Source organism: Austrofundulus limnaeus, unplaced genomic scaffold, assembly GCF_001266775.1.
Source record: "Austrofundulus limnaeus strain Quisiro unplaced genomic scaffold, Austrofundulus_limnaeus-1.0 Scaffold21, whole genome shotgun sequence".
Lineage (NCBI taxonomy): Eukaryota > Metazoa > Chordata > Actinopteri > Cyprinodontiformes > Rivulidae > Austrofundulus > Austrofundulus limnaeus.
In genome coordinates this window covers 1,144,616-1,158,385 of record NW_013952423.1, presented here as the reverse complement: position 1 = coordinate 1,158,385, position 13,770 = coordinate 1,144,616, and the positions used below count along the sequence as shown (strand labels likewise).

At 38.1% G+C, this 13,770-nt stretch overlaps 1 protein-coding gene across 8 annotated transcripts in view; it reads right to left on the bottom strand.

Moving 5' to 3' along the window:
* The window catches only part of cadm1a (cell adhesion molecule 1a), a 394,751-nt gene that overhangs the window by 23,452 nt on the left and 357,529 nt on the right, over positions 1-13,770 (bottom strand). For 4 of the 8 annotated variants that reach the window (XM_014003965.1, XM_014003959.1, XM_014003960.1 and 1 more), the window contains 2 exons: positions 13,616-13,708; positions 1,498-1,530 (listed from right to left, as the gene is read on the bottom strand). The exons of 1 other annotated variant lie outside the window; for it this stretch is intronic. In XM_014003965.1, the coding sequence (XP_013859419.1) occupies positions 1,498-1,530; positions 13,616-13,708 (126 nt within the window). The remainder of the gene's footprint in view (positions 1-1,497; positions 1,531-13,615; positions 13,709-13,770) is intronic. 3 more of the 8 variants (XM_014003966.1, XM_014003961.1, XM_014003963.1) reach the window with 2 other exon arrangements.

Sequence of the window (13,770 nt, the reverse complement as noted above, 5' to 3'; positions counted from 1 at the left end):
TGGGTGAGGGGTGGGGGCTATCTTTTAGACAGACGGTCAGCTCCAATAGTTATTGGAAAGGCTTTTAAAACAGATCTCATGAGCAGAAAGTATGTRGGGTATAAATTGGGAATGACTCTCAGCAAATATTTAGCTCAGTATTTGCACATTGGCCTTCTTTTTAACCATTTTTGTGTTTGAGAAGCTCACTTAGCTGTGGCAGCCATCTCGAACAAGTTAATGAAGTGTAGATGTACAGAGTGAGTCAAAAGTCCCAGGACAGCCTTTTAATTTAGAAACAAAAGGGAAAATGATGCATCTAAACACCCAAGTAATTAACAGGTGAGGGGATCTAACTTCTAGTTYATGTTCAGAACATGGCTGCCATCTTGAAAGCTGTCAAGTCAAATCTTTTTCCAACGTGAAGGGTGTTATGTGGCATATAACAAAGAAAAACAGAACTGTAAAAGAAATTTATTGCTGCAATCAGAGTGTGTCTGTGTTCAGCACATTAAACACATCAAAGAACAGGCAATGTCAACGGTTGTTGTTGCAAATTTATGTTTTGGTAACTTTTKAATTACAAGGGATATTGCAAATCTGACTGCAGTARTTGATTTCTKAGACAATTCTTGCCTTCTTTGATATGCTAGAAGACCCCCTTCCCATTGGAAAAAAATGACTTTGAGCCAAAATTCCAGCTTTCAAGATGGTGGCCATGTTCTGAACAAAGCCTAGAAGATAGATCCCCTCGCCCAGTACTTACTTGGGTGTTTATATATTTTATTTTCCCTTTTATTTCTAAAAAAAGGATATTCTGAGCCTTCTGACTCACCCTGTCCTCTTACAACTCATCAGCTTTTAGAGTCAGCACCATTCAAGATGGCCGCCACAGCTAATCGAGGTTCTCAAACACAAAAAATGGTTATAATGAAGGCAAAAGTGCCAATACTGAGCTAAATATTCGCTCTAAATATTTGCATATCCTGTTCATGAGATCTGCTTCCAAAACTTTGCCAATAACCATTGGAGTTGACAGTGTCTGTTAGCAAAATATGTCATTGGGTGTACATCTACACTAATTAATCTTTGGTGTCAACTCCATTTAAAATGGCCACCATAGCTGGTCAACTTTAGCCACAACAAAATTAGCTCTAACTCAATTTTCAGATACTGAGCTAAAATTTGATGTGGTAATTCGCTGAGAGTCATTCATCACAACAAACCATAAAGTTGATCAAGATTATCCGTCACATAATTCACTAGATCAGACCAAATTAGGTTTTTGCTCCCTCTCAGCACAAGATGATTTTAGTTTAAATGTGTGGCACTAAAGGCAGTGGGTGATATGCATTCCTTCAAGTGATGGCTCTGTGGGCTTCGCAGAATCCATAAATAACTCGACAGCAGGCAGCTGACATTTCGGCTGTGCAACAGTAACACTGGGCATGCTGCAGGGTCAAACACGTCAGTGCAGAAAAAAAAACAGACATAAAGGAAGAAAGTAGAGATACCAACCATGAGCTGCAGGTTCAGTGCTGGGCGCAGTGTCTGAGCACACAGGGAGAGGAGTTGTGGAGGGAGGTGTGGAACAGGAGGAACGGCATGCAAATCAAGAAGAAATGGGGGAGGAGGCAGKGGGGGAGGGAGAAAACAAACAACACCCATAAGCAAGCATTCAGAAGACCAGAACATGACAAAAAAAAGACATAAGACTTAAGGGAAATCAAAGGGTACCAAAGGCAGCGCAGAGATAAACACAGGCACACAGAAACACGCCGGACGCTTCACAGAGASGGGAATAAAAAGTGCTTAAATCACAGCTGCTCTGATGTGAAGAAAGACAAACTATCAGGAGGGAAGGAGTGCGGCTCTCCWAAAGGAACAGYTCAGGACTTGGAAAATAATTTTTATTTTTTAATTTTTTTAATGGCAGTGTGACAAACTGAAACAAAGAGTTGAAGCGACTGCACAGATGAGATACTGACCAACGGGCTTTGTTTACTCCTGAAACTTTGATTTAAAAAAACATCTTTTTAAACAAGTTTTAAATGTGAAGCTTGCGTTGGTTGTGTTGCCACACGATGATATTTATCCAAACCAGAAGAACGAACATAAAAGTGGTTTTTCAKACTTCTGTATGCATTTCCTGAACCCTCCCTTGACCCTGCTGAGAGTGGATTTAAAATGTAAAAAATAAACGTAGACGTCAGAAGCTCTTTCAGCTTTTTTATTTTATAACTTCAAAAATCACCTTGAAGACTAAGGTAAACTGTGATGTGATTGGATTAGGATAGCAATCTTCAGCCTATAAAATCCCCAGATTTCTTTAAGGGTTTGATGTTGGATTGAAACATGTTTAACTTGTTGATAACCTGCATTAACCTATTTATCTGCTGCACAAATTCTTCTATTGTTGTAAGAACAAACCCTTCACAATAACATGAGCAAACAKGGAGTCAGTTATGTAATAAGCTGCATCTGTTAGCAAAATATCTCATAAACCACTGATAATAACGATTAAAGCAATGATTAAAAAACCCATCAGTCCTGCTGCAGCTACAGTCTGCAGGAGCCCGGTTCACCTTCACTCACTTTGAATCCGCTGACATTTAACAGACTGAACAGTGTCAAATGTGGCTGTGGGTCTGATCCTGCAGAGTAAACACCAGTAAAAACAGTAATTACAGGCGCTCTCTGTCCCTGACAAAAGCTGATGCCCTCAGCACTTTGGAGATATTTTGTTTGGGTGTTAGGAAAGCTAAAGGACGATGCTTCACTGAGACTAAAATACTCGTTTAAGAGCAATCTACAAACAGATGAAAAGAAAAAAAAACAAAACAAAACACAACAAAACAAAGTAATTAATAAATGTTTTTTATTCTGTTGCAGAGCTACAATAACGTGACGCATAAAGATTCCAGCAGGGGTGGAGGTTCTAATCTATTATTCAGTGCAGACATGCATGATTCGGAATTGAACTAAAAAAAGTCAAATATAGATCATTTACAAATAATGCTCTGTAACGTCCTGCAGAACACCTGGACTGTTTATGACGAGCTCCCAAAAGCGACGCGACAAACGTGTTTTGGCTTTGAAGATAAACTGAGTTCTCCGATMACAGACTCTGCAGAACTGAAAGTTTTCACACTTGATATGTTTAAAGAGCTGCAGAATGGCTAATTCATAGACATGTTTGCAGTCCACCTGCTTATTTAATATAACAAACAAGAAGCAGCTTCACCCGTTGTCGTGCGTGATAACTAACGGCGTGATATTTACACATGATACACTTTCGCATTAATTACGCTGACATTCTTTGGAATGTGACAGCAGCCTTGACGAGTTCAAGTTTAYCTGAGTGTGGTCGTTAGCTGCAGGCTTGAAGAGCAAAGGGCAGTTTGTCATCCTCATTGCTTTTATAATGAAACAAAAACAGATGCCTCCCAACATCTACTCCTATAAAGTAACATGAAAGATATTTCTTTTTGTGTGATTCTGTTAAAGGGATGCTTTGTTTGATGAAGTGTGGTTGTACTCACAAGTAGTCAGTATCTTACTTGAAGTAGACAACCATTAGTGATCTTTGTTTGGAGAATCAGTAAGATATATACGTAGGGGGGAGGCAAGCTAATACCTACTCACCAACTTAAACTGCTCAAATTATTTCTGACAAAATGCCATATTATTAAACTGATTCAGCTTTGTATGAGGTAGTTTTATCAATTCACTGAACAGTCTGTGTAGACAGTGCAACACAAACATTGTTCAGCTGAGAAAATAGTTGAGAAAATAAGTTTCATGCAAAAGTAGCGGGGTGTAAACAATAATAAAGTTGACTAAAATCAAAWTGTTTTAGTTATTTTAGATGTTATGAACGGCTCATGTTGTGAGCAGCTGTTAGGTTGACTTTGCCATGAAGCAGTGAGCAGGAAATGATTTAAAATCAACCTGATGCTGTTACGCCTCTGAGCCACTAAGGAAGGTATGGAGTTAAAACTGTGGATATAAGTGAGCTTGCGTTGCACCTCAGGGGTGTGAAGGGATAATGACCGTCTGTGTGACCAGCCTGCTGAGGGGTAGAAAATAGGAGGATATCTGCCACACATTTGTACCCAGTGCCTACTGTCCAGCACCAATGAATTATACACAATACCTCCAATGTCTCTGTGATAGCAGCTTCATTTCTATACTCACATTATGGGTTCCAGGATGACTTGATMGGTGAATTTATGAACGAGTAAAGGCAGAATAGAGAGGGGGTTGTCCTCATGGCTATATCATGAAAGGTGCAACTAACTGCTAATTATTATGCCCTCCCCCCACAAAAAGAATTATCCTTTTTGAATCCATATATGCAATTACAGACAAGTACAAAGAGGCTGGGTTATTGAACTGTGCTGTTTGCCAAAGCACTTTGGCAGCGGTAAATGCTTGTGTTTGACAGTGATCTATTTCAAAATGGAATTAAAAAGCATTATTATAATGACTTTTTAAAAAATTGTCTACTTAAACCAAACAATGAGTCATCGAGGAAGGTCTCGTTTTTCAAGAAAATGGGACCTAAGTGACTGCTGATTCTTCTTCCTTATGGGATTCCCCCCCAGCCGCCCCTCCCCCTCACCCACAAGGCAGTTCAGCACACATCTACCATCTTGATTAGCTCTGAGGGTGAGGATGATGACTTTTTGTTTAGTCTCTAAACATGGGTGCTCACTGGCTTCCAAATGTAAAACGGGTCTTCTCTGTCCCAACGAGAAAGGCAGCATGACCTGCTAACCCTCATTACGCTGCGGGTGGCAGCCATGCGGGACCACTCAGTATGTCTGCAGCTGAGTGATTGCTTGGTCATTTCTCCTCTTCCTCTGCCTCTGGCTTCTGGTCAGCTGAGGCATCAGCAGAGCCCTCGCGGACATCTGCAGACAGGATGCGGACACAGCTTTCTGACTGGTTGTCACGCTTTCCACAAGCCTTTTGGTGACTTGCTGCCACATCCTTCGAACCAGTTCAACACAAAGATATAAGTGCATGCCAATCATAATTACACTGGCAGAAACACATTAGATGGAACCCAGTGGTACTGAAGACACTAACAAGCTGCGGGTTTCTCCACAGGCTGTTTCGTCTGTTCTGCTCCAGTCTAGCATTATTTTGGGTTTTTAAAATTCAAACAAAAATGTTGAAATAATTTACTCTCTATAAGAACAGCTCAAAATAGGTAAAAAACACAGAAGAAGCCAAAAAAACCCCACATTTATCTTTTTTATGTGGAAATTTTAGCCGTATTATTMCTGAATGTTTCACTGGTCAGAGTAAGGTGGCTCAAAAATAAAAACAACAACTTTGATTCGAAATTTATGKGTTAAAAAACAACAAMTTAAAACACAGACTGGTTCAAATTTGGACCTCAGTGAGGCCGAGTGTTCAGACTGATGCAGCACAGTACAAGTAGAGGTCATAGTTGGATAAACCATGATTGGTCAGACTGATGTGTGGGCATAGCTTAGGTAAACTTTGTAAGATTGATGTGTGGACATAGTTTGGGTAAATTGTGATTGGTCGGATTGATGTGTGGGCGTGGTTTAGGTAAACTGTGATTGATGTGTGGACAAAGTTTGGGTAAACTGTGATTGGTCGGATTGATGTGTGTGCGTAGCTTGAATAAACTGATTGGTTGGATTGGCATGTGGGCGTGGTTTGGATCAACTGTAATCGGTCAGGCTGATATGTGGGCGTGGTTTAGGTAAATCCTGATTGGTTGGATATGCATGTGGGCGTGTTTTAGGTAAACTGTGAYTGATGTGTGGACATAGTTTGGGTTCAGGAAGCTGGGGAGAACTGTAACCAATCAGAAGCTATTTTCATGGATGTTTTARCCGCAACTCGAGACAGGAAGGTGAAAGCTGAACATGTGAGGGACATGTAACAATTAGCTCAGTGAAAACAGTTCTGACCCGCCTGCGATTGCTATTTTTAATATAAATATTAAAATATTAGTCAAATTAACATTGCAATCACAGTTTACCCAAACTACGCCCACACCCAAGACACTCTCTCTTATTGACTGCAGAGACCCCTTTCTTCCATACTAGGAAACATTTTCTACTCAAAATATGGTTTAAAATGACTAATTTGTTGAGTTAGAGCTATAACCAGGGTTTGTTAGATAACTATGACTTCAGTTGGTGTTTGCTAAAGGGCAAAAAAAAAAAACAAAAAAAAAAACCTAAAGCTTTTAACAAAGTCAACCAGGTTAAACATCTTCTTACAACTTGTTTTTACGGTCCCACATTTCCTAAAGCCAGAGGTCCAGTCATGTCTGACTCGGTCAATTTCTGGTTCAAAATGGCAGACTGTGAAGAATGACATGGCTTATCTCTGACTCAACCACCAGGTCAGACTTTCTGACCCAATATTTTATCAAACAAGTCAATCTATAAACCTCTGGAGTCCCAGAATGGAAAACGCAGGGGAGGAAAAATGGATGGATGGGACCCAACCTATGAACCAACAGCTTTAACCCAGCAGTSAGTTATCAAAATATCCCAGCAGGTTTTAGTGTGAACTGGACTGAGAATAACTCTAAAAGCAGCCAAAGTCACCGTCCCCCACAAAAAAGACAAAAAAATAAAAAAAGACTTTGAATGCCTGAAGAAACATATTGATCAAAACCATTTCAAAAGATAACAAGTCTTTAAAATGTGGGGATTTAAGCAGAATAATTCAGACTGAAAACTGTTCTTTAATTTTATGAAGCTCAGCATTTAAATCACCAACAAATGAAACGCAGGTACAGGTTTCTGTAAATGTTTGTTTGAGGTTGTTTTCTGCCCTTCAACTTGACTCCTTCATATTTCATGATACAGTGAAATAACTTCAGCTGTAAAAAAAAATCTCTCCCCAAAAAAGGCTTTTTACTGGGAGAAAAAAACTTTAAACTTTCATTGATAATCTGTGCAGTTGTTAAAACTCACCAGTATCTTGGCAGGTTATTTCAGTCCCCTGTGAGCTGAGAGATGCGTGGGCTTCACCTGATAAAKCCAACCTCACATCTGCAGCGCCAATATTTTCAGGTTGAAACAACCCACTTACAGTTTTTGCCAGATGTCTTCTCTTTGCTTTCAACTATCAGGGGCATTCCAATATTACAGTGAGTATGGATTGAAGGCAGCAGACTCATATGGCCGTAATACGCTCTGCCAGTTGATTTCATTTATCTACAATGTGCTTTCCATTAAATCCTTCAAGGTGGGATTGTTTATTTTTTTGTTTTTCTTTCTTTTTTATTATCTATTTTAAGCTATTTTTCATTAGGAGAGGAGAAAAAAAAAGAGAAAAATAGTAATCCCCAAAACAGTGCTTTTAAGTGTCTGGCAGATTTAGAAAGTGAGGTGGGGAATTAAATAATTACTGATTTTCTTTTGACCAGCCTCTGCAATTATGGGACATTGATTTAATTTTCTCTTAGACCCTCTTGTGATTTTTTTTATATCTGTCAAAACACCATTCAGAAGGTTTTCTTTTAAAAAATATTTAGTATTTTTTAGTTTTTCATGTATTCTGTACTATTTAATATCGTCTTACCATTCCTGTAAGTCTGCAGAGGAGTTTTTTCCTTGAAAAACTGTATTTTTTGTCTGTTTTGACGGTGGAGGTCAGAAACAAGAAGTTCTTTAAAGAAACCCAAACCTGACCCTAAAAAGAAGAAACATTCAGCTGCCTGAATGAAACAATCACCCTGCTACTTATTTACTGCCTCTCCCATCATCAACACAATATAACTAATCATTCTCTAATTCAGAACAGCGCTCCGTGAACAATTGTACTTAATCCACGAGTGGCAAAACAAAGAATAATAAATGTGTACGTTGTGAAACGACAACAATCGGGCGGCGGCCTGGTTTTAATTGATGAAAGACCATAAACGGTGCTGACAACCAATTAATTTAACCCACAATGTAAACAGGACAACAAAACAGCCGAGGGATGAGAAGAGAAACAATATTCAATTTTGTCTGTCAGCATCTTAAATTACACAAACACCATCTGGTGAAGTGATTTAGGAACTTTTGTGAATTTAGAGGCAGCTCCACCTCACTTTGCTTTCTTCTTAATGCAGGATATTGTTGCGACTTTTTTCATTTTCAGCCCTCTATTTTGAAATTGGATCCAGCCAGCTGTAATTTTATTAGAATCGATACAAACACAATAACTGCTGTCATGTGACTTACAGCCCTTCGAGAGCATCAGTGGAATTATGGTGCTTAGCATCACAGAAAACCACTTTTTCTTCAGTCCAGCGTTTCTTCTTATTGTGAAGAAATAGTCTGATCTGGAGTGAAGACTCCACAGATCTCATGCAGTCGGAACAGGGAGTATTTATCTTTAAAAGTGACACAAACACTGGAAACACATTTAAGGCACCAAAGCATGATTTATGTGAACGGTCCATCCCAACACCACACTCTGGTGCTGTTCTGGTTTGTTACATCCTGAGCTGTCAGATTGTGATCAAACAGCTTTAAATACAGTCTCATTGTCCTCAATTTGCTGTCAAATTATCTTCACTTCAGCGGTGGTCTAGACTTGTTTAATCTGCATATTTGATAGTCCGAACACAAACCGTCCAGATCTCCACCGTAGGACCTCCTACTGAACTGATGTGCTCCTCGGAAGCAGCAAACTTTTATGTTAAAAAAATCTGTTTACTTAACTACTGATAAAAAACAACCATACTTGTTAATATGGAAGACGATTGGGATTAGGGTAATCTCAGAATTTTTCCTTAAAACCTCAGAATTCCGACTTTGATCTCAGAATTCTGACTTTGATCTCAGTATTCCGAGTTTTTTCCCAGAATTTTGACTTTTACGATCTCAGAATTCTAAGATTAAAGTCAGACTTTAATCTTGAAATTCTGAGAACAGTGTCAGGTTTCTCACTTTAAGCTTTGAATTCTGACTTGTTTTGTTAAAAAAATCTGTTTACTTAACTACTGATAAAAAACAACCATACTTGTTAATATGGAAGACGATTGGGATTAGGGTAATCTCAGAATTTTTCCTTAAAACCTCAGAATTCCGACTTTGATCTCAGAATTCTGACTTTGATCTCAGTATTCCGAGTTTTTTCCCAGAATTTTGACTTTTACGATCTCAGAATTCTAAGATTAAAGTCAGACTTTAATCTTGAAATTCTGAGAACAGTGTCAGGTTTCTCACTTTAAGCTTTGAATTCTGACTTGTTTTGTTAAAAAAATCTGTTTACTTAACTACTGATAAAAAACAACCATACTTGTTAATATGGAAGACGATTGGGATTAGGGTAATCTCAGAATTTTTCCTTAAAACCTCAGAATTCCGACTTTGATCTCAGAATTCTGACTTTGATCTCAGTATTCCGAGTTTTTTCCCAGAATTTTGACTTTTACGATCTCAGAATTCTAAGATTAAAGTCAGACTTTAATCTTGAAATTCTGAGAACAGTGTCAGGTTTCTTACTTTAAGCTTTGAATTCTGACTTTTTTCTCAGGATTCTAAGATTAAAGTCAGAATTCAGATTATTTTTCTCAGAATTAGAAAAAAAGTCAGAAATCAGGAAAAAACAATCTTTTTGTTCTGCGGCTCTAATCCTCTTTCGTATGTTAATGTTCTGAAGATATATTTTTTTCCAGGCTGACAGTTTTAAAGGACTATTTCTCAAAGTAATAAAAAGGTCATTTTGTTGGATTACCTGGATAAGTTTCAAGTATTATTCATTCAGTTTGTTTTTAAGCCAATCATTGGACCTGATGTGGTGACCGGTGTGCTGACAGGACAGTGTGAGCAGCGGTATTTCACATTATATTCACCTAATTAAACACAGCGGTGAGGTTATATTCACGCTGAAGCTGTGCAGGAAACAGCTGACGGCTGTCAGTGAACGGTGTTTCACTGCGGTGGATGTTTACAGGTTAAAACCTTCAGTTTTTGCTCCAACACTGAGCTGTGTGAAATCCATATCTGCAGATATGGAGGGGAGTGGATATCCAATCTCTAAAATGTTTTGAGATTTAAATTATGGGTGTGAAAAGAAATGGTCTGAACAACCACGTATCACATAATCACTAAATAATTATGCGTTTTGATCGTCTTTGCTGTTCTTTGCAGACAAGAGTGTGTATCATAAAGGAAAAAAAATGTAGAAATAAATGTCAGAATTCAAGGATTGTTCCAAAATCCATCTTCATCTCGTGTTATGACCTGACCAGCTCATTTTGTTTATTTGATCTCCCTTCAAAATAATTATTACGGTCAGCACAAACAAATAAAAATGCATCTGTTTTTTTTTTGTAAATCTGCAGAGATCAGACTGCACATGTCCAGACTCCACACTTCTTGATCCAAGGCGAAAGGAGCAATAAATCAACCTCCAAAGATAGGTATTCTCTTTAATCCAATCAGATGGCATAATCAAGCACAATGCCAGTGATTTCTGCCAGCCTTGTGAGATTTGTTCCAATTGAGCGGTCTGTCAGAGAGGCTTTGATTGCATTTGGAGCTCGGGCTGATTTCTGAGTCGTGGCATAAAGTGATGTTTTTTATTTGTGCCCTTTGGAGATTTAGACCCACAATAGCCCAGAGTTCTGTTGCTGAAAGAGTGAGATAAAAATTTGCTTATTTTGAAAGGGTCTAATTTTCAAGTGCTCATGTTCATCTATTGCTCCCCCTCACTAACACCCCCAGCCCTCTTTTTTTCTTTTTACCATTTCAAATCCCTCCATGGAACATGATCCATCATTTTCTTCACAAATGTTAGATGTGAGGCAGCCTGCAGTGCACAGATGCAATTCATTCAATTCTTCCAGTTTATTGTTGTGGAGTTTCAGCATCTTGGACAGACTTTAATGTTTAATTAATCACAGCAGCAATTAATCCTAACTTTATATGAATCGCCATGAAAAGCAGGTCATCGTGTAATTCTTTGTCTTTGTTCATTTGTGTTTTGGCTAAATTGCTGAAAGTCTCAAGGAAATCACTGGATATAAATAATTAATTCCAATAAGATGGCCACCACAGCCAAAGAAAAATAACCTTAAAGTGCCCATAAAACACACACCCTTCAAATACAAAAAGTTTAAGAAACGTCTTAAAATTTAAGAAGCTTGGCATTATACACATACTTTACACATTTTGTCACATAACTAGCAATTTTTTTTGTTGAATTTGGCTCAGCTAAAGTGAAACAGGAAGTGACATCAAAGGGAAACTCTTTAAGAAAAAGAACTCTCTGGTCTTTATTCATTATTATTTGAACTCTGAGTCTTCATCTCAAAATAATCTAAAAGAACTTCAGATTATTCTCTCTAGTCTGTGTTGTTAGTTATGTAGCTCTATTCAAATATAAACATTCCCCTTTGACATCACTTCCTGTTACTTCACATGTGAATATCTCAAGAAATGTTCATCTCAGCGGTGTGATTTTTYCCCCCAAATATGTTTTTAATGCCATCTTTTCAAAATACATTCATACTCACTAGAAAAAACTTGATGTTGCAGACCCTTTAAACTAGTTAATTTACTGATATTTTGTTATAACTTGGTGTGATAGTAGGTGAGGGTCATCCCCATCACATAGTTTGTGTGTGATAATAGATCATATGTTATTTGTTTCTAACTTTGGGRTGTAAGGCAGATATGAATTCCTTAATTTTGTTATTTTTTTGACCCTAAGAATAAGAGAAAAGGAACAAACCAGTTGCCACCACACGGTTGCTCCGACACCGTGTGAAAAACAAACTTTGGTCGACTGTTCGTCCTTTCAGTCCCGACCCCCACACCCTCCCACACGTCACCCTGTGCCTCGCAGGCTGTAATTACTCATAATTTTTGACGGCGGTAGGTGAAGTCTAAGTTTCACCAAAGTCTATTTTGATCGTTGGTGTTTTAATGATCTCCAATTTTCTTTAATGTTACGCTTTTGTATATTTCATTTGTGTTCATGAGCCGTAATGAGACCGCAGGGAGCAACCCTGCGAAGATCATGATGAAATAAAGTTACAGAAGAGAAAGAGACGTTTAAAAGACAGCATGAATCCATATAACTGAGGAATGATTTGATGTTTAGTTTAATGTTCTTTACCCCTCTTTCTATAAGTACTAAAAAAGTTAGTGTTTTTCACTTTACAGGACAGGTGGCAACATACAGATCTGACACATGTTGATTTAACCTCTCAAACCCCAAGATGCTTGAGGTTAACTAAATTCCTGACTTTTTTCTTTAACAATCAGCTACCACTGTTTTTGCTGACTTTCGTCTCAGAGTGGAAGCATTGATGACGCTGCCTTTATTTGTGTTTTGTTGTAGTTTTGGATGTTAAGTCTGAGAGAAAACTGCAAATGATCCCAATATCAGAGGGTAGAAGCGAAATATTCTAGTTTTGAAGCTAACTAGAGTTTTAACAAACTGTCATTTTTTAATTAGTTTGTACTTCCCCTATTGATTAGAAACACAAATTGTGTCCAGATGTCTGTGTTCACTTCCTGTTAAGATAATCTTCACTGTGTCACTATTAATGTTAATAATTTTAAAGCAAATTTTAAATTTTCACACTTCTTTTATCTGGTAACTCTTCTCTAATCTCTGTGTCAATCAGACAGATTCTAAGACTGAAAATATTTAAAGTTGAAAACAAAAGGTGCTCCATCGAGTTAGTCTCTCTTTAGAACAGGGGTGCCCAAACATTTCCCCTGAGAGGGCCGGAATTTAAACAGATCTGAGGGCTGCGGGCCAAATGCTAAATTATAATACATGAAATGCAAATACTTCTTACGTTTTTTTATTTTTTATTATTAAGCTAGCAGCCGGAGTGCTTATTTATTTTTTTTAGGTTATGGATGAGGAGACAATTTGAAGTACACTTGGGCAGCAAAGGCTCATGGGACTTTTCATAAATTTAAATTTGAATATTTGTGGTCTTATAAAGTGCAAATTTAGACATGTCCTTAAATCTACTCTAAATGTCTTTTGTAGTTACTTGTGTTTTATGTTTAATCCTAAAATAATTTAAAGGTAAATTTGGTAGCATGAGTTAAGACCATGCACTACAGCTCCATATAGTATAGTTGGACCAATGATTGGAATGACTACATGAAAATGTAGTGTTTCTATGTAAAACAGGAGATCATTCTGGACAACTGCTGATGGACAGATCAGTTTTTGCCTTGTGGCAGTCTCAACATTCCTTTACTGCCTTTTCCTGATATCATTTAGGATCTWTTTTGTTTTCCTAAAGCTTATAAAGTTTGTCAAATTACAGAAAATGAGGAACTTTAACCTGTGTGGAGAAAGAAGTAATGAAGTTCTGACAACTACTGGGGGCTGAAAACTAAAATAAATGAAGGGATAATAAACACTAGGTGCAAGGAACACACACACAACTTTGTATTTCTATCCTTATTAGGACTGTTTGTAGACTTCAATTCATTTTCAGTTGTTTCTGTAGCCTAAACCTAACTCCCAACCTAAAAATGAAGCTCCATCATACCAGTCTTTGGACCCAACAAGGACTACTGGTCTTGACAAGGTATACCAGAACAGTCCTAAAAAGGTAAATACAAGTACACACACACAGGCGGTGGAAGGGTTGATACTGTACCTTGATTGGCTTCAAAGTTGGAGGTGGAGGTGGTGATGATAGTGGTGGTAGTGATGATAGCTGAGGTGGGTATAGGGGTGGTGGTGGGAGCATCTGAATGAGAGGACAAATACATGTCAAACACAAAGCGTGAGGGTGTGGGGGGAGGGGGGAGG